Source organism: Mytilus trossulus, chromosome 2, assembly GCF_036588685.1.
Source record: "Mytilus trossulus isolate FHL-02 chromosome 2, PNRI_Mtr1.1.1.hap1, whole genome shotgun sequence".
NCBI lineage: Eukaryota > Metazoa > Mollusca > Bivalvia > Mytilida > Mytilidae > Mytilus > Mytilus trossulus.
In genome coordinates, this window is record NC_086374.1 from 72526867 (window position 1) to 72553897 (window position 27031).

Here is a 27031-nt window from a genome sequence, read left to right on the forward strand (position 1 = left end):
ATATATACGAATTAAACCATGCACACCAAACGACGAAAAGACAGAAAACTCAAAGACTGAGCAATTAACTCATTTCGAATTGAAAGACATTGGTACCATCAGAGTTCACCTGTTCTCTAGAAACGCACGTAACGTCAGAACCAAACCGGATTAGAACCATTAAAAGCCTTTTGTACATATCATTTATAGTGTCCCAATAAGACAAACAAAACGTAGCCATTAGAGGCAAAAATGGTCAATTTCTCCGAAGCCATAGATAGGCTAGCAGTGGCGGATCTAGAACTGTAATAAGTGGGAGGCCGCTGACTGACCTAAGGTCACTTCAGTCATGCTTCAGTGATTCCCTTCCCTATATATTCAAACATTATACCAGCCCCCCCCCCCCCCCCCCCCCGCTCAGATCAAAATAGTTATAAAACCAAACAAGTACAAAGTTGAAGAGCATTGAGGACCAAAAATTCCAAAAAGTTGTGCCAAATACGGCTAAGGTGATTAACAACAGAAGTTAACCAAAATTATCGGATAATCCAATCAATAAATCAAAACAAAAATTAAATTAATCAATCAATAAAATGATGAATGACAGTCCCACTATGAAGAAATTTATTTGAACCAGGCAAGGATTTGTATAGTCTAACTATACATATCCTTGAACCAGGGTACGAATTTTCTCACGGTATACTTACTAACTTTAAAATAGACTGTCCCTTAACTATATGTACATTGTTTGCTATAAAACGACATAATCGGCTGTTATTCACTGACGATTTGCTTAATTTTTTTTTCAATAGTTCATAAACTTCTCAAAATGTTAATTTGTCTTTCTATCGATTTGATATTCTTTTAAAACATAAAAGACAGATTACCGCTGGAAAAGTTGTTATCTCCCTTGGAAAAATCGAGTTACTGTTCTTATTGAATGGCGGATGTCCAAAAAATGTTTACATTGACGACCTTGAAAGAAAGTGCTGTGATATTTATTTGACTAATCGTTGGATGTGTTGCATTCAGACCAACGCTTTGTATAAAGTATATATTTTACAAAAGACGATCATTCATTCAGAACACCATTGTGTGTCGCCGATCATTATCAGCTGATTATGGTTCACTTCAGTCATCATAACAAATGCATTTGAAATGGACAAATACATGTATGGCCGTATTTTCACCTCAAAAACTACTCTGTGTACAGACTTATCTGTGCTGTTTGGAAAGTTTTAATGCATAGCATCCACTAGATATATAAAAGTTAAATGCATTTTGTGTTTAAGAAAGATAAAATCTTTCTTGGTTTTTGATGGACATTTTCCCCCTTTCTGCAGAAGGTGTAAAAATAAACAAACACCTGAATTACTTTGAAACTGTCCACTCACTGACTCAGATAAACTCACCTATAATTGTGAAGATACCTCTTGTCCATGTCAATTCAGGACAATCAAAACAATACAAACAAGTTTTTTTTAATTTTACCTGAGGGAGCATCTCAAAGTGATACCACAACTAAAGTTAATTTTCACACCTTAAATTATAGCTTGTGCATGAAGGAAAAAAATGCCCATCAAAATCCCAGAGATTTTATCTTTCTGAAACACCAAATGCATCTAACTTTAATCCATCTAGTGGATGCCAGGCATTAAAACTTTTCCAACTTCACAGGTAAGTCTGTACTAAAAGAAGTTTTTGACATGTAAATACAGCCATATTTGTCCATTTGTTATGATGAACCTATTTTGCGCACCTGAAAAATATAGCAAAGAGAACTCTTTTAAAGAAGCTCAACTACATGTATGATAGTCGAGTTCGGCATATTTATACACCTTGACTGCTTGGATTTCAAACTCCTGTGAATATAGTCTATAGAATAGATCAGATGGTACATTATCAGGAAACTGATCCGACCCTAGTTGATTTGTCATACGTTGAACTGACCTGGTACTCATGGTACTAGGTCCGTTCGCGTCCAATACACTTTCCCACCCTACACGTTCGCGCCCAAATTTTATTCAAATTTCAGTTGAATTATAAGATGAATATTTATACAGTAAATTATACATGTTATATGTATATAAAAAAATACACCAATTAATTCTATTTACTTGAATAGAATTTGAGAAATTATGTGCAAAATAAAGGAAACCCGTTTTAGCTCACCAGGCCTGATGGGCCACATGTGAGCTTATGCCATCTCTTGGCTTCTGTCGTCGATCATTAAATTTTAAAAATCTTCTCCTCTGGAACTACTGGGCCTAATACCTTCAAACTTTAACTTAATGTTCCTTCATGTTCATTCCTGAGGGTATCTAGTTTATAAGTTGTATCAGAAGTTTTGATCCATCAATAAACATGTCCGTAATGGCTAAAAATAGAACATTTTTTTTTTTTTTTTATTTTTTTTTCAGTAGTCAGGCTTTTACAATCCCTTTACATCACCACCTGACTATGGTGTTAAGAGGTTTGATATATATATATACAACAAAAAATTGACTACATTTTTTTCTTCTAATGTGAATACATTGTATATATTATTTAAATATTAACATTATAATAAAAAGTGGAAAAGAAACAATCACACACACATACACACACTCTCGCACTTGCATTAACATAACATAAATCAACTTGTGTATTGCAAAGAAAAATGTTATCTTTGTAAAGATCTGCTCTTTATGAACTGTAAGTTTCATTTTTTATTTTATATGATTTGAATCAAAAGTAATGGTGACTAATCAGTAAAAATATAATCTAATGGGGCCCAGAATTTTTGAAAATAAGGTGTGGTACCATTTTTCTTTGCTATATAATGTTCATTTTCCTGATATTTTCTTATTTTTGCTAATAACCCTATAATACTTGGTTTCTTTTCATACAATTTACATTTGTATATATAGTTCTTTGCAATAATAATAATCAAATTCAACAGTAAACTCTCATTTTGAAGACCAAGAAAAATGTGCTTCTTAGATAATGTAAAGTTCACAAAATATCTTTTCAGTTTTTGTGAAAAAGTTTGCCATATAAAATGTGTTATTGGACATTCATAGAATAAATGCTCCATGGTTTCATCAGAAACCTTACAAAAAGTACAAAGCTTTGAATCTTTAAGTTTAACTTTATATAAGAAAGTGTTAGTTGCAATTATTCTATGTAAAAATTTATATTGAAAAGTTCTTAAATAAGTGTCTTTACATGATTTTCTTAAAATAACATAATATTCTGACCAATCTGCAAATTCAATACCTAGTGATTCCTCCCATTGTAAGAACTTTTCTGTTGGCAGTTGCACATTTCTGTCAACAAGATCTTTGTATACAAACTTTGCCTTTTCACGGTGGGTATGGTTGTCCTACGAGAGAACGTACTGTGCTGGTGATTCGGTCCTGACGGGTGCTGGTGATCAATGAAAAAATGTAAACAAAGACGAAAATGATGATTTTTGACGTTTTCACTTATAAAAAATGGAAGAAAACAGTTGAGATTTTTCAATTCCGTTTCTTATGGGTTCATATATAAACCATCAAAAAATTGACCCTCTAAACTGTTTCAGTAAGCGTAACACAAAAATGTTCATTTTCAGAAAATCTCGAACTGAAAATATAAAACAAAAATGCTCATTGAGTCCGCTTTCTATACCGCAATCCACAAGACAAAACAATTTTGTAAAAAAACATTGCAATTTATTAAAATTTAGCATTTTCTCAATTTATTCATGTCCTGATACTGTGCTGGTGGGTCCTGTCATTGTGCTGGTGGGTCCTGATACGGTGCTGGTGATTTTGGATAAGAAGTTGGTCATATTTGAAACAAATGTTACAAAATCAATAAAGTTAGCCAGATAATTGTTGCCGACAGGATCTATAACTCCTATTTTAGCGCTTGTGCATCCATTTGGCTGTTTAATATGTGTTTTCAAATGATCTGAACTTGTATTACATAATAACATAAAAGGGCAACATCTTTCGTCCAATATCAGATAACAATATATAATATCTAAAATAAGTTAAAAATTCCACAATACTATATAATTCATTTTATGTGTCGATTTGTTAGAAAAAAGTCGAAAAGAAGAGACTTTTTTTAATGTCATGATTATCTGTCGCTTTCTAGATCTATGCTTAGCCTTTATTTCAGATGACGTGGACTCCTCTCCCTGATGACCCTGCTGCCTTTCATAACTTTATCCGTATACATATATTATAGGATAAACGAAAGGCTGCAACACGTATTTTTGTATTTAAAATGATTCGTTGTAACGAGAATATTTGTGGTGAATGGAAACTGTGAGGGCCACAATCTTAAATTGCTTATAAATGTTGCTGGACCCAGTTTCGTTATCTGATCTGAATTTTCTAAAATGTGCAAGGTAGATAGACATTTTGATTTTTTTACTCGGTAATGAACCATTGTGTTGATCCCATGCTAAACATAACAAAAATCTCTGTACAAAGCCGTCTGTGAATTCTCTACAAAAATAGTGATTTTATTTTCACTAAATTCTCTTTTTCTACTAAATACAATAATGAACCATAAATAATAATGCTTTGCAAGAAGTTTCCCCTTGATATATGTACAAGATTATATCTCTATTATTCATTGTCTGTGCTGTTTTGATAATATTGCAGTTTGCACATTTCGGAATTGACAGGCCACAGGATGGGTCATAAACCGTACACGAAAAGATAAAATATTGATATAAGTACTTAATTTGCATCTTTGAACCCCCACCCGGCTTGTTTTTTTAGGAGCCTGTGGTGTCTAAAAATGGTCAATTTCAGACAGCCGAGTACGCATTTTCCAGGCGTGTTCTTGTTGAATGTTAAAGTCCTGAAAACGGATAGATGGAAACAAAAATGTTTGATATATCTGGCTTTAGATTCAGTTTTTTTTAAATATAAATTAAGGCTACATTATAATATAATAATTCTATGAATTCACAATATAAAAAAGTGCAGAAAAAAAATGAATGAAGTGAAATATCTTAGTGAGGAGTCATTACAACAGAGATGGTGTGTTTGACACACAAAACTTAAAAGCTTAGTGATATTTCCAATATTAAAATAAAAATGTATTTTAGTTCGGTATTTTTTCCATTTACTCATTTTCAATTATAATCAAGGCACATTTTATTTTTATTCATGAAAAATATTTAAATATAGAAAAGAAGGACACATTGTTCACTTCCTCCCCCGTAATTCTTTATCAAAAATATTTATTTTGAAATGAAAAAGCTAAAAAATCTTAATTTTGTTAGTGTTCTCTAGGTTATCTCGTCTTCATTCTCTGACATATTCTAGCCTGCCCTTTCATAAAATAGTGATTTTTTTAGTGTTCTATCGAACTTTCGAAAAAAAAAAATACCTGATAACCGTTTAGACAACAAAAAAATATGTTGGAAAAATCTAACAGCAAGTGATTCTTAACAGCTATAAGATACATTTTTCTTTTACAATACAACTTTTAAATCTTACGGGAAACTATTCCAAGCTTTCACTATAACCTCGCACTAATTTATCCCCATCCCTCCCTCACCCCCACCCCCCAAAAAACACCAAACAAACAAACCCGCAATACTATTGTCATTCTTATAGTCAGCACTCAATTGTTCACAAACAAATGTGTTTTAAGCTGCTAAATACATGATTCAAACGCTCAGAAAGTCCTTTGTTCTATATTTTTGCTCTTCATTTTTATGTAAAACCTTTTACATTTTTATGTTATGGGTTATTGTTGAAGGTCGTACGATGACGTATGGTTGTTAACACATACTTCCTTTGGTTTCTTATGGAAATTTGTCCATTGACAACAAACATACCACATCATCTACTTTATATAAGTATTGTATAAACTACAACGTATTTTGGTGATCTTGCAAAATGATCGTAATCCCGAAAATCGTAAACATATTTTCTTATCATAAAAGGGGGCAAGAAGGGTTCCGTTAACAGGCCAATAAATAAGATTACAGTTAATTTAAAAAAAATAAAAAAAATACCCCTATTTTTTTCTCTCGACATAATAACAGTAAACAGATTCACAACAATGTCAATTTCAAGAAAGCAGACAACAGCTAATTAGTCAATAACAGTACAGCATCAATGATCTTGAATATATGCCATTTTTAACTAAAATATAAAAGCACAGAACCAGGACATAGGAGCACAGAACCAGGACCGTTTTTCTTATCACCAGCACAGCGTCAGGACAATTCTGTTTTACGAACTTGCACGACTTTTGCAATATAATATTGTTGTAATATACTTTGCATGGTACTTATGACACATCAGAGAAAAATTAAGCAACAAAACAGTCGTTTTATTGCCGTTCTGATACATTATGTAAACAAACCCACCAGCACCCGTCAGGACCAAATCACCAGCACAGTACGTTCTCTCGCAGGACAACCATACCCACCGTGCTTTTTGTTACACAATAATCTTTCCAAAAAAATATCAATACAGTTAAAAGTTTCAAAATTTACATGAGCAATCTTTTCTTTAATATATTCTCTCATATACTTTGGAATGTTAGCAATGAGACCATAATACTTTAAAAAATTATTTGTTTGAAGTCTTGGTCCTATCTGATCAAAATTACAAAAGTCCTTAGTCTCTAAGTTAATAAGGTCAAACAAAGACTGCACTCCCCTTCTATGCCACTGAATAAAATACGGAAAATCTACTAGAGGTGCAAAATTTAAAATATCTAATGACAAAATATCTTGAACAGAAATATTGGTAGCAGGCCTTGCTACATGAAAGCTAAAAAATACATCCTTCCAAAAGGGATTGCTAAGACTATCAGAGATTTCTCTGAGTTTCTCCTTTTGAAAATGCAATACCCTTTCTCCACCATACTGTTCAAGGTTTTTTAATAATAATGATTGCCAACTACCATATAAATTGGATGAAAACCTCTTTATCCAGCCAATCTTAAGGTATATATTAAAATAATGTATATTAATCATATTTAAACCTCCTTGTGGAATATCTCCGATTAAAGTACTTCGTCTAATTCGATCAGGTTTTCCATTCCATATGAATTGAAAGAATAAAGTATTCAACTCATTTAATTTTGATTCTGGCAAGTTGGGTAGTGCAGTCAACAGGTGAATTAATTTTGGAAGTGCCAAAGTCTTGATAACAGTAATCTTTCCCATTAGGGTTAATTTTCTATGTTGCCAACTCTTAAGAATGCCTGACACTTCCTTTATCTTTTTGGAGAAATTAATTTCTGGCATACTATCAAGATCTAAAGAGAATTCAATTCCCAAAAGTTTAAAATTTGAATAGCACCACTGAAGTTTTAAATCAGGACAGAGAATCAGATCTGAATACTTTTTATTCCCAACCCACACAGCTTTAGTTTAAGAAGAATTAATTTTTAACCCAGATACTTTTTGGAATGAGTCGAAACAATTTAAAGTCTCCCTCAAAGATGTTTCAGTTCCATCCAAAACAAGGAAAGTGTCATCAGCATATTGACTCAAAAGGGATTCATTTTCATGAACAAAAGTTCCCTTTATTTTGGGGTTTGACCTTATTTTCATAGAAAGTAACTCAACACCTATAATAAAAAGATAAGGGGAGAGGGGGTCACCTTGTCTACAGCTTCTCTCCAAATTAAAGAAGCTTGAAAGATGGCCATTATTTATAACACAACTTGATGCTTTCAAATAAAATACTTCAAACCATCTGCATATAGATGGCCCAAAATTGAAACTCTTCAATGCTTTTTTCAAAAAAGACCATTCAATAGAGTCAAAAGCCTTTTCAAAATCTACTAGTAGTAAAAGACCAGTTTTGTTATGCTTTTCCAAATAGTGCATCAAATCATACAATAGACGTGTATTCTCACCCATAAATCTATCTTTAATAAAGCCTTTCTGACAGTCACTGATAATAGATGGTAAAACAGGTTTTATTCTATTAGCAATAACGGCAGATGCAATCTTGGTGTCAGTATTCATAAGGCTAATTGGGCGCCAATTAGCTAGATAACGTCTATCTTTATCTTCTTTTGGAATACACGTAATGACACTTTGATACTGAAATTTAGAAAATTCCCCATTTTCATAGCCAAAATATAATGATCTAAAAAGAAAAGGTCCAATATCTCTCCAAAAGACTTTGTAAAATTCTACAGTATACCCATCTGAGCCTGGACTCTTTCCATTTGACATAGATTTTAGAGATTCTGCACATTCTTTAAAAGAAATATTACCCTCACACAAATCCTTCTCTTCTTCTGTGAGTTTAACATTGTGCTTGAAAAAGGAATCATCATCACATTCCAGATTTTTACTTGAGTATAATGTTTTATAAAAATTCATTTCTTCTTGTAAAACTCTAGATTGATCTGATATATGTTTTCCATTTTCATCTATGAGCTCAGTTATCGTTTTTTTAATAAAATTTTTCTTTTCCAATTTACAAAAAAACTCTGAACACTTTTCCCCATTCTCTTGCCAGTTAGCGTGGGATCTTAAAAAAACACCTTCAATTTTTCTTTCTCTTATATTTTCTAATTCTAAAATAGAACATACATGTAGGGGTCAAATGCAGGTTTTGGCTTATTTCTAAAAAACTAAAGCTTTTAGAGCAAATCTGAAATGGTGTTAAATTGTTCATATATAAATCAACCCTGAAATATTCAGACAAACTGAACAACCCATTGGTGGGTTGCTGCCACTAAATTAGTTATATTAAGGAAATTTTGCAGTTCTTAAATATTATTGAAGATAAAGATAAACTGTAAACAGCAAAAATGTTCAGCAAAGTAAGAGCTACATGTACACAGAAGTGTTATGACCAAATTGTCTGTAAGGACAATTTTATACAAGTTGTTTATGTTTTTCAACTTTAATATCTTCTAAAATGAATGTACATGTACATACATTGTGATAGTATAAATTTTGTATTTTAATTCTTTGAACATGTACAAAGTATGTCAAGAAACATAAAATCACTATCATGACTATATATATGGCTTAAACATGTTAAATGGAGCATTTTGGAAAATGCATTTATTTCCTTGTGAAGAAAATATGACAGATACAATTAAGGCACTCATTAATATATATTAAAAATCAAAAATTATCATTGATGAAAGATCTAAGTAAAAAAATAACAGGTGAGCGATTCAAGCTCTTCAGAACCTCTTGTTTTTGATGTTCTTCAAAAGTCAGTTGATTTCGCATTCCATGCATGCCTTATTAAAATAGCTTATTTTGTGAAAAGAAAAGAATTAGTACTTTAATCAGGATAAACAGAATTTGTAAAAAGTATTGATGGTATATGGCAGTTCAGGTATTAGAAAAAAAAGTACTTAATACTCTAATGTTAAACTTTTTTACAGTTATATATTATAAAATTTATAAACATTTTTATATTGGGGGGACAGAAGAATTTGAATATATGGGGCCTGATCAACTTGGGCAAGATCAACTTAGGACGGATCAACTTCTGACTGGATTGACTTGAAAGCTAAGGTACATTTTGTACACAGGGATGGTTTAGTGGTTCAGACAAAGTTTTACTTCCAATAAACTAGCCCCGGTTGGTATAATACCAGCAAAATTGCAACCCTCAATCCAAAGATTTAAGCAATAAGACAAAGCTCTAACCAATTGAAAAAAAGAAGAAATTCCATGGCCCAGATTCTTTGACTCTAAAACTTTTTGACTTCTAAATTTTAACACAATTCATTTGATGCACAGTTATTGCAAACAAATAGCAATAATTTATACAGTCATCATATTTTTTTTGCATATTTATCATGTTTATTGCATTTGTGGATATATTTGATTTTTAGCTCACCTGGCCCGAAGGGCCAAGTGAGCTTTTCCCATCACTTTGCGTCCGGCGTCCGGCGTCGTCCGTCGTCGTTGTTAACTTTTACAAAAATCTTCTCCTCTGAAACTACTGGGTCAAATTGAACCAAACTTGGCCACAATCATCATTGGGGTATCTAGTTTAAAAAATGTGTGGCGTGACCCGGTCAACCAACCAAGATGGCGGCTAAAAATAGAACATAGGGGTAAAATGCAGTTTTTGGCTTATAACTCAAAAACCAAAGCATTTAGAGGAAATCTGACATGGGGTAAAAATGTTTATCAGGTCGAGATCTATCTGCCCTGAAATTTTCAGATGAATTGGTCAACCCGTTGTTGGGTTGCTGCCCCTGAATTGGTAATTTTGTGGAAATTTTGCAGTTTTTGGTTATTATCTTGAATATTATTATAGATAGAGATAAACTGTAAACAGCAATAATGTTCAGCAAAGTTAGATTTACAAATAAGTCATAATGACCGAAATGGTCAGTTGACCCGTTTAGGAGTTATTGCCCTTTATAGTCAATTTTTAACCATTTTTCGTAAATCTTAGTTATCTTTTTACAAAAATCTTCTCCTCTGAAACTACTGGGCCAAATTAATCCAGACTTGGCAACAATCATCTTTGGGGTATCTAGTTTTAAAAATGTGTCCTGTGACCCGACTATCAAATCAAGATGGCCGCCACAGCTAAAAATAGAACATAGGGGTAAAATGCAGTTTTTGGCTTATAACTCAAAAACCAAAGCATTTATAGCAAATCTGACACGTGGTAAAATTATTTATCAGATCAAGATCTATCTGCCTTATAATTTTCAGATGAATTGGTCAACCCGTTGTTGGGTTGCTGCCCCTGAATTGGTAATTTTGTGGAAATTTTGCAGTTTTTGGTTATTATCTTGAATATTATTATAGATAGAGATAAACTGTAAACAGCAATAATGTTCAGCAAAGTTAGATTTACAAATAAGTCATAATGACCGAAATGGTCAGTTGACCCGTTTAGGAGTTATTGCCCTTTATAGTCAATTTTTAACCATTTTTCGTAAATCTTAGTTATCTTTTTACAAAAATCTTCTCCTCTGAAACTACTGGGCCAAATTAATCCAGACTTGGCAACAATCATCTTTGGGGTATCTAGTTTTAAAAATGTGTCCTGTGACCCGACTATCAAATCAAGATGGCCGCCACAGCTAAAAATAGAACATAGGGGTAAAATGCAGTTTTTGGCTTATAACTCAAAAACCAAAGCATTTATAGCAAATCTGACACGTGGTAAAATTATTTATCAGATCAAGATCTATCTGCCTTATAATTTTCAGATGAATCTGACAACCCATTGTTGGGTTGCTGCCCTGAATCGATAATTTTAAGGAAATTTTGCTGTTTTTGGTTATTATCTTGAATATAATTATAGATAGAGATAAACTGTAAACAGCAATAATGTTCAGCAAAGTAAGATTTACAAATAAGTCAACATTACCGAAATCGTCAATTGACCCCCTAAGGAGTTATTGTTATTTATAGTCAATTTTTAACAATTTTCATAAAATTTGTAAATTTTATTAACATTTTCCACTGAAACTACTGGGCCAAGTTCATTATAGATAGAGATAAATGTAAGCAGCAAGACTGTTTAGTAAAGTAAGATTTACAAACACATCACCATCACCAAAACACAATTTTGTCATGAATCCATCTGCTTCCTTTGTTTAATATTCACATAGACCAAGGTGAGCGACACAGGCTCTTTGGAGCCTCTAGTTAACACATGCTGAGGCTTAAAGATAGATCTGAGCATAAATCTATATAGAAAACATGGAAATCGGCAGCCCCTGGGGTGGCTAATTTTTGTCTTAGAATAGTTATATATCCATTTACAAAGCTAAATATTGAAAGGACGAGATGCCAGTGGAGGACAATTTTTTTGATTCCTCATTCATTAAATTCTTTATAAATTAGTTACATATGTACATATATGTACTGAGTGCTTGCTCATTTGGGGTACTACAAAAATGTATGTAATAACATTTACATGGGGATTTTATTCCATTATGTTGTTATGGTTAGGTTGCTGTCTTAGTAATTTTTATCTTTATTTTACTTGAAGCTTTATTTTAACCAATGGCAAGTGGAGGCTCTAACAACCGACCCTATAGTTTATCAAAAGATGAGGCTCTAGCTCGCATGTTACAAGAGGAAGAATATAATGCAGCAAACCATGAAGATGAACAGTTAGCTCGAAGATTACAGGTATTGATTACAAAAAATGCAGATTGAATAAATTAAAATTTGGAGTTTCGATCCACATTTCAAGAACAATAAGCTTTGTTTACTTTCCAATAGCTCCTCTGAAGTTGGATAGCAAAATTTTACATGTGTTGCCCAAATCCCCATCTTTCACCATTGCCATCCTTCCTTGCAGAACCTAATATAACTATTGTATGGCATGTAGTTAATCATTGATTCTTATCAAGAAAAAAAGATTATAACAGTTGGTATGCCACTCTGGGTTAAAAATTATGACTTGAGTAAAGATGCCATTCTAGGTTTCAGGATGATGAATTACCCTGACTGCCACTCTGGGTAACAATATTTTGACTTATCTGCATGTCACTTAGCTGAGTCCAAATATGACCTAGATTATGAATTGTCCTGACTGCCACTTTGTCTAACAATATTTTGACTTGTCAGGCTGCCACTCAGCTGAGTCCCAAAGTGGCATAGATTATGAATTAGTCTGGCTGCCACTCTGAGTACATAGATTATGACTTGGGCTGACCACCACTTTGAGTACCATTATAATGACTTGGTCTAGCTGCCACTCTGAGTACCAATATTATGACTTGCTCTAGCTGCCATTCTGAGTACCAATATTATGACTTGGTCTAGCTGTTACTTTGAGTACCGATATAATGACTTGGTCTGGCTGCCATTCTTGGTAACAAGATTATGACTTTTTTTATTGTCTCTTTTTTCACAAATTTATGACCTATTCTGATTCCTCTCTTAGAGTAAGAAACTGTAGTACATACAGTTAATGAGTCATTTTGCATATCAAAATAGGAAATAGACTTTCAGCACTGAGAAAAATACAAATTATGTATATCACATAGCAAGCTATAAAAATATCCAACATAACTAATTTCCAAATTGTACACAAGAAACTAAAATTAAAATAATACAAGACTAACAAAGGCCAGAGGCTCCTGACTTGGGACAGGCGCAAAAATGCGGCGGGGTTAAGTATGTTTATGAGATCTCAACCCTCCCCCTATACCTCTAGCCAAAGTAGAAAAGTAAATGCATAACAATACGTACATTTAAAATTCAATTCAAGAGAAGTCCGAGTCTGATGTCAGAAGATGTAACCAAAGAAAATAAACAAAATGACAATAATACATAAATACATGTAACAACAGACTACTAGCAGTTAATTGACATGCCAGCTCCAGACTTCAATTAAACTGAGTGAAAGATTATGATTTCCTCATATGAATATCAGGCACAATCCTTCCCGTTAGGGGTTTAGTAATATACCATCATAACATATATGAGAAGAACATAACCTGTGTCTATTTAAAGGTTTTGTTAGTTTCTGAGGCGAATACTGACATTTTTATGCTTTATAAAGAATATTCCCATAAAAAATAGATGTGAAATACAATGTACCTGAACGTATAAGAAGTCTGCATGTTGAGCTATATTTACGAATGATGTCCTTATACCGACGATAAAATTTAGTAAATGTTTTAACTAGTTTGTGATATCGAAAACCCCTGGTGTAATAATTTTTCAGTTATATATAAATTTCTCTCGTTAAAATCTAAAACATTGTAACATACACGAGCGAATCCTACAAGTTGAGATTTATAAACACTGTAAGATGGGAACGTCACCATCTAATAATGGATAATTTAAAACTATTAAAGTATATGTTTTTTCATTTCCTATAGTCTATAGGAAATGAAAAATCATCTCTTTTATCATAAATTTTATTATTAAGCTTTCCGTTAGTGATATAGATATCAAGATTGAGGAAAGGGCAGTGGTCCTTGTTAGTATTAGCTTTATTTAAAGTAAGTTCAACAGGATAAATTTCTTTAGTAAACATACTGAAGTCTTCATTATTGAGAGCCAAAATATCATCCAAATATCTAAAAGTATTATTAAATTTGTTTATGAGATGTTGTTTCGATGGGTCTTTGCTGATTTTTGTCATAAATTGTAACTCATAGCAATACAAAAACAGGTCTGCAATAAGTGGTGCACAGTAAGTCCCCATTGGAATTCTGATAACCTGACGATAAACGGAATCTCCAAAGTGAACAAAAATGTTATCTAGTTAAAATTCAAGGGCATATATACATTGTAGTATCAAAGCATGTCCAATTGACATAGTTTTTTTGTTTATTGCTACTCAAAAATGACCTAAAAGAGTTTGAACATATATATTCACATTCTGACTTTTTAAATGCCCATTTAATTAGGTGGGTGAATTTTTTCTTAATGAGAATGTAGCAATGTGGTACGTATACAGGGTAGAAAAATCAAAACTTTGAACAGATTCAAAATCACCAATATAAGCATGCAATTTATCAAGTACTTCCAACAAGTTCTTGACACTCCAAAAGTAACTAATTCTACTATTTTCAAAGGCCTTATTTGAACAATTTATTATCAGGTTTTTGATTGTACCAAGTGTACTGGTAAGAACAATAGACAATTTAGTAGTGGAACAGATGATTCAGTTTGATGGAATATATCTTTTTTTTGAAGAACCAAGCATGTTATTCTTCTTTTTCTTACATGGAGAAACAGGATTTATTGTGCTCTTTTGTTTTAGGGAAACATGATGTTTGGTTCAGATGAAGACCCTCTCAGTGCCAGAGGAGGGAATTCAAGACCTCCTATGAGGGCCATGACTCCAATAACACAGTTATTTTCTACTTTGGTTAATGCCAGCTTACAACACAATCCCAGGCAAGCTAGAAGATCTCTTGGTTTACTTCAGGTAAGATGACACAATCCCAGGCAAGCTAGCAATTTCTTGGGTTACTTCAGGTAAGATGTCACAATCCCAGGCAAGCTAGCAATTTCTTGGGTTACTTCAGGTAAGATGTCACAATCCCAGGCAAGCTAGACAATCTCTTTTGTTAATTCGGGTAAGATGACACAATCCCAGGCAAGCTAGACAATCTCTTGACTTACTTCAGGTAAGACGAAACAATCACTGGCAAGCTAGACAATCTCTTGGATCACTTCAGGTAAGATCAAAAATTAAATATTTGCTTTTACAGTCATCAGATTCCACACGTTTTATATTGTCAATCCTAAACATATTCACTGAACAGAATGAGTTATCTCTCTTTGCCAGAAAATCATGTCTATACCAAATTACCAAATTTGTAATTTAGGCTGTAATTAGAGATTCATTTGTAAGAGGGCTGTTAACATTAGGAAGGATATAGATTTTCTAGGACAAAGAAAAGCTAGTTGAAAAAGCAAATTTATGTGTGGATAATCTTCAATCTTTTATGTTATTCTGATCTTTTAATTACTTTTAATAATCACTTGATAATTTTAACACGTTTTAATATCAATATTTGACATTCATTTCAAAATGGTTAATAGCTAAATATATGGCTTTCAACTTATCATGCTTTGAAGGAACAGCAGCCAATTTGTTTTAGTTTATAATTGTCAAAAAGAGGACAACTTGAGTTATTGGTGTGAAATGGAGGAAGAATTAAATCTGTAATTGGCAAATAGACTATAAATGATTTAAACAAAAGTGAAGTTTTATCTAAAGGTTAAATTATAACATATTACATAAATAACTTTCTTGTTAAAACAAGATGAAAAGCACCTGAAGATTTTCTTTTTTTGTAGTTATCTTCAGATGAAGAAGACCATAATGATTCTGATAATTCAGATTCTACTGTAGAAGATGAACAAGGACTGAGTACATCAAGAAGTGGTGTCTCATCCACTAATGTTGTTGGCAGAGGTGCACCAAGGGGAGGATTAAGAGGTGGGAGGGGGCGTCTTGGATTTCGGCCTTCAGAGACTTTAGTTCATGTTTCTACAGAAAACACAGTGACACCTTCAGATACGGCAAGATCAATGTTTTCTGTGGGGTCAGACAACCAATCATCAAGATCAACAACATCAGTTAGAGGGAGGCCACCAAGGGGTACAGTAATAAGAGGAAATAGGAGGGGAACTACAACGAGAAGAGCTTCCAATACTGGAACAAATAATTCAGAAACAGGCGAGCCTCGTTCTAATGCTGCAACTAGTCAGACAAGAACAACGGGGCGGAATGCTCCACCTAGAAGTATGGAACCTTCAGGTAAATATTTCTTAAAGATTGATATATTTTTTTAATATAGAGTTATACTCCTAAGAAGTATGGCACTTTTAGGTAAATATTTCTCATAAATTGAATACATTTCATACATACAGTTATACAAGTAAAAAATTTATGACAATTTTTTTATTTCAGTGACTTGATAAACTTATCAATTTCATAAACTTATATTTTACTGAATTGATGAACTTATATTTTACTGAATTGATGAACTTATATTTTACTGAATTGATGAACTTATATTTTACTGAATCGATGAACTTATATTTTACTGAATTGATGAACTTATATTTTACTGAATTGATGAACTTATATTTTACTGAATCGATGAACTTATATTTTACTGAATTGATGAACTTATATTTTACTGAATCGATGAACTTATATTTTACTGAATTGATGAACTTATATTTTACTGAATTGATGAACTTATATTTTACTGAATCGATGAACTTATATTTTAATGAATTGATTAACTTCTATTTTATGACATGATGAACCTTTTCTGACTTTAGTTCCCCCTCTTTCTATGGCAATCAATCAGCCCGAGTTACCTGATGGTGAAGTAGAACCAGAGATATTAATATTAGACAGAGGAGGAACAGGAAGTGATGCTAGATTCTTACATATCATGGTATGTTTAAAATTGTCATACATGTACTGTCAATTCATTATTCATATGACAGTGTTTTTCTTCTTTCACTAAGGTAAGGTGGGTGTTTTAAAAAGATTACTTGCAACCGGGTGGGTTTTTTTTAAATGTCCAACTGGTTTTTTTTATTTACTGTCGGTGCACGTGGGGGTCACAAAAATAAAGATTAGTATAATATTCACCTTCAATGGAGAGTTGAACAAACATAAATAGAAGATAACAGATGGCTCTTGCAGGACTCCCTCCTCCTGCAAATGCAAGGCCGTTTGATCAAGGTTTCTGTCCTGTTTCTTGCTTTTGTCCCATATTTTTGGCATGCAGAACAGTAGTATGCTTCCTCTGTGACTATAGGCTATTTGAAGTCTTGCTCATATTTGTCTTCACTTGCCTGTCTTTTCTGTTGTTTGGTTGACTTTTGTTCAATTTCCACAACTTCAACATTACTATCAATTTTATTCAACTTATTTGGTCTGGTATTTTCTTTATCATCATCGTCATCTGCCTTTCTTTTTCCCCGATTGATAAATGAAAACATTGAAATTTGACGATTGGACGCCATCTTTGTCAATGAAAACAAATCAGCGAGGTGATTAGTATTCAAATTTTAACTGTACTGAACCGAAAAAAATCCAGAATTTGAAAAAAAAAAAGCCGACCACCTCCTAAAATTGAAAGGTGGTTGGCTTTCAAAAAGAAGGTGGTCGGCACACCAGGATTAAATGCTGAATGGAAAACACTTTATGTGAAGATTAACCAGGAACTTAAATGTGATATTGAAGTATAAATTTTGGAATGCAGACTTCGGTAAATCAACTAAATCAAATATGGATGAAATTTTTTTCAAGTCCACAAAAATTGGTATCCACAACAATTGATCTCCATAAATATAAATGAATCCAGTCTGTCACATATTTTGCTTTAATATATATAGTATAACATAAATCTAGTTTATGTTTTAATTATTTCAGAGAGATCCAATGCTTCTGTTGTTATTTTTAATGGGTAGAACACCACACCTCCTTGTACCAGATGACATAGATCCTACTGATTATGAGGTTTGTTTTACACAAAGTTACAGTTCTCTTGTATTATGCTTCTTTTAAATGGTTAGAACAGTTGACCGAGATCCTACTGTTAACTAGGTTTGTGTTACAGGAAATGACTTGTCTTCAATGTTAAACCTGTTGAAGAGAACATTATCCAACACTTTTCTCCCTCTAGTTTCCTGTCAGCCTTTCTTTAACTCTCACATGAACCTCATTTATGTACTCCAGTGTTTGTTTCCTATCTTTATATTGTCCTAAAGACGCAAATCTTTAAGTGGCGAAAAATTTCAACTACAATAAAAAAAAGCTTTGTCATAAAAATAAACGTAACCGGGATGCAATAGATTGAAATTATGAGGTTTTAGACAACCACAGCATTCTGATGACTTTACCAACTTGAAACCTAATAATGTGTTACTTGACTTATTGGATTGCATTTTAATATCAAAATTAAATAAAGGGGAGACATATCTTTTGTTTGTGTCTAATTCTTGATATTACATCTCCAATTTACACATTTCTATTATTTGTGAGGTTTAAGAAAACTGCAGCATACTTAAGTCTCCATTCTGTACTAACCAACTTGTACCCAAAGCCTAAATATTAACATTATATATTCCTTTCACAAATTTCTTTTATTTTCTACTTGATTTTTAATTATGAGTTGAGATTTTTTTCAGGCATTATGGGAACTAGCAGAGAGAATTGGAGAAGTAAAAACACGTGGACTGAGTGAGAAGGATCTGGAATCCTTGTCAACAAAGAAATTCAAAGGAATAAAGAAATTTAATCAAGAAGGGCCTCAGTGCCAAGTTTGTTTATCAGAGTATAAGAATGGAGATGCCTTAGTAAATCTTCCTTGTAAACATGAATATCATGATAAGTGCATCAAAGAATGGCTAAAGGTTAGTAAGGTCAATATTTGCATAATTCTATTTATGCCATTGTTGAGCAATGCACAAAAAAGCAAGATAAATAATTCTGTATACCACATATGGACCATAATTTGCTATTGGGCTCAGTTTCCTATAACTATAGAAAAGTGATAAAATGTGAATTACTGTAAGAAAAGTTGTAACTACATCTAAAGATGCCATTATTTTTATCAACATACAAGTGTATGCTACTCTTCCCTAGAAAAAAAATGAAATATACGAATTTCAAAGAATCTACAACCGTATTTTTGTGTCGTTTCTCGCGTTACTTTTTGCTTCCGAAGAGCATACGCTGACTGATTTATAGATAATCGTCACCGGCAAATTCGTAACTTTTGCTTTCAAATAACAAAGAACTTCGACCAATAAGAATAGTGAGAATAAAATGCCGAGAACTATAAGTATTTATGTAGCAGATGTAAGAACAGTGGCGTGATTTTTGTGTCCGATTTCGTAACGCAATTTTTAGATGATGTAATCTGCTTTGTTGTAATAGAATTCTTAAAAACAATATGCAAATATGAACTCTCGCGAGATGTTCAAACAGGTAAATCCGAGATGATTTACATTCTTGTTTTGATCTTCGTAATAATTAAGTAAGAAAATGACGTTATCGTTATGCGTTACATTTCACACGAAACAGAAGTCCAGTTATTTATTAAAATTGTTTTTGTCCTTAAGTTCTAATCATTTCCGGTCATACGTGAAACATGTGACTAACATGTGATCACACCCTTACAGCCGGACATACGATATACTAGTTCTAAACATTGTTTTTGTTTCCAACGGGATGTTAGCAAACATAATCTGTAGACTTGTTTCGACTTGTTTAAAAAAGAAAAATACAATTTTCAAAGAGATTGCGCCGGGGGTCTATTATTTTTCCTATGTGCATAATGTTACATACGATCTTGTGTGAAAATAAATGCCCAATGACTTGACAAAATCGATTTCTGATTTGACCGACATTTAAACACACTACGTTTCCCAATAACGATGTAAAGGGTCCTTGGAAAATTCAATCGAAATTATGTCTCTTATCATGGTGCCGATGTTGTTGGATTGATTTTGCTTCAGCAGTAAATATTACTGGATATTTTAGGTGAATAAAGATAATTAAATGAAAAATGCATGTTAATATATTGTTACACTTGGAATGTACAAAGTTGGTAACTTTGTCACAATTTTTAATTATTTTTTTTTATTCATGTTCTGCAAACACTTTTCAGAAACGCAATAAACTTGTCAAAGGAAAAGTTAACTTTTACCAGGCATGACTTGAAAGGAAGTACTTTATTGATTTTAGCCCACTAAAGTAGGTTAAAATGTGGAAACCATGTAGATGGTGTACAGGTCACAAATATCACATGGTGCCTATTTTAAAGATTTTAATTCCAAGTTAAAAGTTTTTTTCTTTACTGGATTTAAAGAATTTTACATTGCCAATGATTTGGAATAAATTTTATATAACTGGAATTTCAAAACCAAATATAAATATATTTTTTTGGCCAAAACATCAAGATACAACGATTATGGTATCCTGTATCAATGAAGAAAATATGGAAATTCTGAATAAATTGTACTAATTGTTTTCAAAACAAGCACATATTTAGGAGTTTTATAATACTGTTACATTTAAGATGGATTTTAAGAAAAAGTATACTGTTCAGATTATTTTAAGCAGATTTTGCAATAAAATAAAACTAAAAAAATGCTTTCGGTTTCTTATGGTTTCCTGTCAAGTTTAAAAAAAACTTTAATATAACATTGAAAATAGATTTTAAATATTAACATGAAGCAAGTAACACTAGTAATGGTGTTTATTTATGCCTTTTGAATTATATTGTGCAAAATAAAGAAAATAAAGATTGGTTTCCTGTTTGGTTTCCTGTCACTGAAACGGTGAATCAAAATGTATTAATTTTTTCTCGAAAACTCAATTGTTCCATTCATACTATTCTAACACCAACACAACCCACAAAATAAAAGTTAAAATTTTAGAACTTATAAAAAAGGATACAAAAAGAAACCAAAGGCCGAATACCAAATTATGGTCCATATAAATAATGCAGTTAATATTTGAAGCGTGAGTTTTTTTTAAAATATTTTCAAAACTTTTTCTGTTGTAATTTTTTTAATGATAAAACAGTGAGCAAAACCCATTCTGCATAGCAAGCTATAAATGACCTACAGGCACTTTGGCAACACCCAGTCCACATGTAATTTTATAATGGTTTTTCATTGGTCAATCGTCTGGCTAAAAATAAATGTGGGAAATTTTGGTCAATTTATAACTCTACATTAGTGTCGTTGTGTACACGTGTGTTTCATAACAAACTTATTTGGGTTTGTTTCACATAATCTGTAAAGAATTTACAATAAAGATAATAATTCATAGTCAGAGGGAAGCTGACAGTTTTTATTTTAATAATTTTTATAATAATTCAATCACTGCGGGCTGGGTGTTGCCAAAGCTTGAGACAAATGTAAAAAAAAAACGTTGACTGACTTCTGAGGCCTGCTACTAATGACCCCGACAACAATGATAGTCGTGTTGTGTAGATAAATCAATTTAGATTTACAGCATATTATGTTTAAGTAGGTTTGACAACCGAGAAATAAAAAAATAATGGGAATTCGGGACTGGGTGTCATTTTTCAAAAAATTTAGTTAAGTTCCTTGTGTTATATAAAGGTATATAAGAAATTTTTTTTGGAGACAAGTGCCTGTGAAATGACCCCAAAAATGACAACAATTAAAACATGAAAACAAATAGCCAGGTTAATGTACAAAACATTTAACAAAAAACAAATATGATGAACAGAATCAAACATCAACCACTGAATTACATGCTCCTGACTTGGGACAGACACATATATTGAAATTCAGAATGTGACCAACATGTTTGCAGGTCCCTCACCCTCCTTTGACTTAGCAAAATAGTGAATCAGCATACAATAAGAACAATAAGTTGGAATAGGCTTAACTTAAGAGATCGATTCAATTTGTACAAAATCAACAAATGAATACTCTTTTACTCTAGTAAGATACAGATCTGAGAGTAGTCACAGTTACTTAAAGGTCGTTGAAAACCAATAACAACTGATAAAATATCATGTAACTTATAAGACTTTTAATATCAATTCATACGCATCCAATGGATTTCAGTAACAGTCAGAGAAAACAAATCTTGTGAAATTCCAAAATAGGTTTAAACAGAATGTAGTATCCCTTGAGGCACACAGTTCTCAATAAGTATATAAAAAAACGTTTAACCCACCTCACCTTAGAATGTTTATTAAAATATATTTATTTTCATTGCAGAGAAATGCTTCCTGTCCTATCTGTCGTCATGAAATAAAATCTGAGAAATCATGAATATGAAGACTTATAAACACAGCCAAAGGGAGATAATTATAAAGAACAATTTAAAGGAAGAGTAATTATAAAGAACACTGTTCTGGTGATTTCATATTGTCTTTATTTTTTTCATATGGCAAAACGTTGACAAATTTTTTTTTTGGCCAGAACAGTTGATTTGAAATGGAATGTATCCCATTTTCCCAATATTTATCTATAAGGAACCATGTGATTATGGAACCTCAAAAACATTCAGCTAAAAAACAAAGTGTTTACACTAAAGTTTCATAAGAAAACTCTGAAGGAAGTTTTATTGATACATAGTCAGTGGTTGTGATATATATCCTCATCCTCTTCTTGTAATTGAAAAGCCAATATTTTATCAATGAGCAATGATGATAAACCCCAATAACCCATTAGATAAAAAATAAACAAACTTGAAGGTGCATTATGTCATTAGGTACTACTGATTCTCTGGTTGTTTCATCAAATTCCAGTATTTGGTTCAAAAGATGTTTAGATACGAAGTGTGAATTGACAAATAGTCCAAGTTCAAATTAATGAACAAACAAATAAGATGATTATTATACAATTTACCTCCACTTCAGTATTATGAAATATCTTTGACCACATCTTAATACCTAACAAGAAACAAGGAATTGAAAAATATTTCTTTTGATAGACAAAGTCATTAAAACTAATCAAGCATTCTTCCTTAAGGGAAATCCATTCACAAATAGTCCCCTTAATAGCCATACAAATACCTTATTATTGTTAGGGAAATCCATTCACAAATAGTCCCCTTAATAGCCATACAAATACCTTATTATTGTTAGGGAAATCCATTCACAAATAGTCCCCTAAATGTCATACAAATACCTTATTTTTGTTCCTATTTATATGTCTCACAAGAACACACTACATTACAGAAACTCAGATTTAGATCCGTAAGGGGTTTTTCATTTGTGCCAAATTTGTACCAACATTTTAATACCCATCATCCATCAAAAATCAAGTCCCTTATACCATATCCAGTATTTTCCTTTTTAGTGAAAGAAGATATAGATTAGAATATACAAAATGTTATCATGCAATCATGTGAAGTTTTACCTTTAAAATCATTAACTATTTTTATATATCACTATATCAAAAGGGTAGAGATCTACACATGTAATTAGACAATTGCCTATCCAGGGGTGGCTAAATATTTTTGAGGTACTGTGTTGGATTTTACATTCAAAGTTTTATATGATTCTTTTTGTTAGAAGAAACTAAAGACTTTTTACCAATAAGATTACGGTAACTGTGTTAAATGTCAGTTTAATTGTTATAACAGTTTTCCTTCTTTTCTGTTATTATTTATGAGATGCAGTTTCATATATTTTGTTGCATTATTTAATCATGGATATACTTGGAGAAAATTATCTACTTTTCTTTACTGGTCATACATAGTTTATTACATACTGTGCATTGTTAAATGTGGGATACAAAATTTTAAGGATGTTGTGGACACATTAGTGAATCACAGTCACAAATTTAAATGTCACTAAATAGAAATTGACGACCGAAGTGAAATTCAGTTTTTCAAAAGTCATTTAAACCCCATATTTACCGAAACAAAAGACAGTAATTGTTTTATTCCATATTCCGAGAGAAGAAAATGTATTTAATGTCAAACATATACCAAAACAAATTTTACATGAAACATTTTATCATTACTTTGCATGTAAAAAGCGTGTGACATTTAGCGCGATGAATAACACTTTCTAACATGTGAACATATTTTTTTTATTCAAAATCCAATTCATATAGAGAAACCTACTAAAATAATACCAATATGGATAAAAATAATTATATCAAAAAGCCTTAATTTTGTATTGCCATTTATCATATCTCATTTAAAAGAGCTCTACAGTCAGCCTAAAATATGAGTATGATTCTTATTGTAAATGTTATATTATAGGGTTATTGCATGAATATTGGGGAATATTGTCCCGAGTAGAATTTTATATTGCACGAGCTTGCGAGTGCAATATATGTTCTACGAGGGACAATATTCCCCAATATTCATGCAATAACCCTTTTATTGTATAGCAATATAATATTTTTGAAGGTAAAAATTGTTTTAAATTACAATTTTGTCGTTAATGACGTCATGAATTTTGAAGATTTATTGCACTAGTGCAATATTGTAATTTATTGCACGCTAACTTTTGGTTACTTTCTGTGGGAAATATTATATTGCTATACAATAATAACAGTTATTCTACTGTCATTCTTCATGTGGGGTACCTTTTTCATACGCTTTTAAATAGTCTCAAATTCAAAACTTATTTGAAGGTCATGATAGAAACAGATTCTTTTTTTCTGAATACAGACATTTCTCCAATTTTTATGTTACAATTTAAGAATTTGAATGCAAAAATAACTATGTTCAATGAAGATTTTTTCTGTATTTCATTTTATTTGATTAAGAATTATATTTCTATGTTAAGTTGTTATGTATTGTTGTTTACATCTTTTTGTTTGTTTTTAATGGGTATTTTTAAAAATTTTATTCAGTATTGTTTATCTTTTACTACTCAAACTATATCAAAGTATATATGTGTATATAACGGTGGTCTAGCCCGTCGTGCACAGTGCAGGCGGTTTGGTGCCACATTATCTCAGTACCATGAGTTCAAATCCTGACAAGTGAAGGACAAAAGCAAATTTATAGATCTAACATATATATATATATATTTAATTCGTCTAAACATCAGCCGAACAATGTTAGATCTGTAAATTTATATAAACATACATTAATATATACACTTTTATTTGTTCATATTTATTTCTGGTAAATGTTGAAAAAGCAAATAAAAAAGAAAACTTGAATTTAAAATGCAACTTTTCCATGAATATGAATACAAAGGTCTTGAAAAATACTTTGCCAGCATAAAATCTGTCTCCCCAGTAAGAGGAAGGCTAGTCTGCCAAGCTTGTACATTTTTGTATTCCTTTTATCAGGACTTTGTAATTTTTCCCAACTAAAGGATGACTCATATCTTAAGAATCACTTTGTAATTTAAGTAATTTTCCATGTTGAGTCCTAAAGCTTTTTCTCATCTTATAATGTATATAGTGATTAAAATGCATCTTAACAGAAATTGGATTTAGTGACCTGGATGCTCATACACTAACTGTTATTGTTTGAAGATAAAAAATATTTACAATCATGAAGCGACTCCATTTTTCAGAGTTAATAAGCATGAGGAAGAAATTTATTTAGATAAGTGTAGAAATAATCCGATTCAGTTACAAATACTTTTTCCATGCTTCCCTAATATGGATCTGACAACACTCTGTTCTACTTTCTGGTATTTATAAAACTAGGCAATGCCATCGTGTGTACTTCCAAATTTAATTGTGTATAATTAAGACAAAACAAGAGGAATTGTAAAAGTTGTTAAAACAGAGTAGAACTGACCATTGTCAGATCCAAAATGTAAGCAATGGAATGAGACAATATCTGTATTTCAGTCAGATATAACTGTAGAAATCATTTTGATTTTTTGTGATGATATTGATCTGTGATAAGTATATTGAATTTTACATGTATTATGAATCTTTTCTGAGAATTGGCATATTTAATGACTGTTTTTTCTTTATTTTTATTTTTATATCATTTTATATAAGTTTCCAGTGTCTAAAATCATTCCTTATATATACCTAATATAAAGCAAATTTTGCACTGTTTTAAATAAATTTTATTATGCATCCATGATAACATGAACTATTACAGATTTTACCTTTTACGTGTAATCTGTCGGCACAATTATTTGTATGACTGTTTTATATCTAGTAAGTTTTGCTTGTCAAAGTTAACTGGTATCACAAAAGTAATAAACTGTTTTGTTGTTTAATTTAGTTTTAGTATTTTTTTGTATGCCCAGACCTTGAAGATTTATTTATATTGAAACCCAAGCTTATTTTATATATAGTGTCAGAATTATTAAAAGTATCTTCAAACAGTGCTCCTATGCCTCAATTCTATCATAGAAGTACAATCAGCAGGACTGATGAGAAACCATTGAACACCTCCTAAACTTTATGTCTGTTATCAATGTCCACATATATATATTGGCTTAAAAATAGTTCTGTCATTGGAAATCAGGCAAAATCTTTTGTTTTATTAAAAAGAAAAAGACTTTCCATGTCGATATCTTGAATGTATTAAGTGAAGAATGTAACTAAAAATAACCATAAAGCAGGGTGTTTTTTTGTCTGTATATAAGTATACTTAGTACCATACTTTTACAAATTCAAGATGTTATGCCTCGTCTCGGGCAACAGGAGCTTTAATTGTAACCCATTACCGTCTTTCCATCCTACGATACTTTCCTTCGTCTGGTTGTCCCATTATTGATTCCACACTCTTCAGTTTTCCTCATCCAAATTTTATTAAACTTATCCACAATGATAAGAACCAAAAACACGGACAGACTGAGAGGTTATATTTTGGCAGTATGTCCTGAACCATTATAGATTAATTCCCCTTTAAAGCTTGAAATATTTCCAGTTTCCCCATATAAAATCGTGAGAACCACAATTTGTAGACAAAGTGAATTTAAACACTGAGTCATTTACCATTCTCGAGTTATTCCCGTTATTAATTTGAAAAATTACAAAGCTTGTATGCAAGGTGACATTCGTGTCCACTGACATATTCTTCTTTTACTAATAATGAATTCGGTGCTTTCTAAATTGTTTGCAGGTTGAAAACATCCAAAATAGAAAATTAAATAATAAAAACACCTCAAAACAGTTGTTTTATCAATAAACTAACAATCAAATATT

At 31.8% G+C, this 27031-nt stretch overlaps 1 protein-coding gene across 1 annotated transcript; it reads left to right on the top strand.

Annotated features, from left to right (window-relative positions):
* The first annotated feature begins 910 nt into the window (after positions 1-910).
* LOC134707941 (uncharacterized) lies at positions 911-26097 on the top strand. Its single transcript, XM_063568112.1, has 8 exons — positions 911-1029; positions 11937-12079; positions 14673-14840; positions 15719-16181; positions 16715-16833; positions 17820-17906; positions 18578-18802; positions 22157-26097. The coding sequence occupies exons 2-8, from the start codon at positions 11951-11953 to the stop codon at positions 22208-22210; spliced, it is 1245 nt and encodes a 414-aa protein (XP_063424182.1). The 5' UTR covers positions 911-1029; positions 11937-11950; the 3' UTR covers positions 22211-26097.
* The last annotated feature ends 934 nt before the right edge of the window (positions 26098-27031 follow it).

Excerpts from the sequence above, each read along its gene's own strand:
- LOC134707941 (XM_063568112.1), top strand. The coding sequence starts at position 11,951 with ATGGCAAGTGGAGGCTCTAACAACCGACCCTATAGTTTATCAAAAGAT. Across the intron at positions 16,182-16,714 it reads TAGAAGTATGGAACCTTCAG|TTCCCCCTCTTTCTATGGCA; the intron begins GTAAATATTTCT and ends TTCTGACTTTAG. Across the intron at positions 17,907-18,577 it reads TAGATCCTACTGATTATGAG|GCATTATGGGAACTAGCAGA; the intron begins GTTTGTTTTACA and ends GATTTTTTTCAG.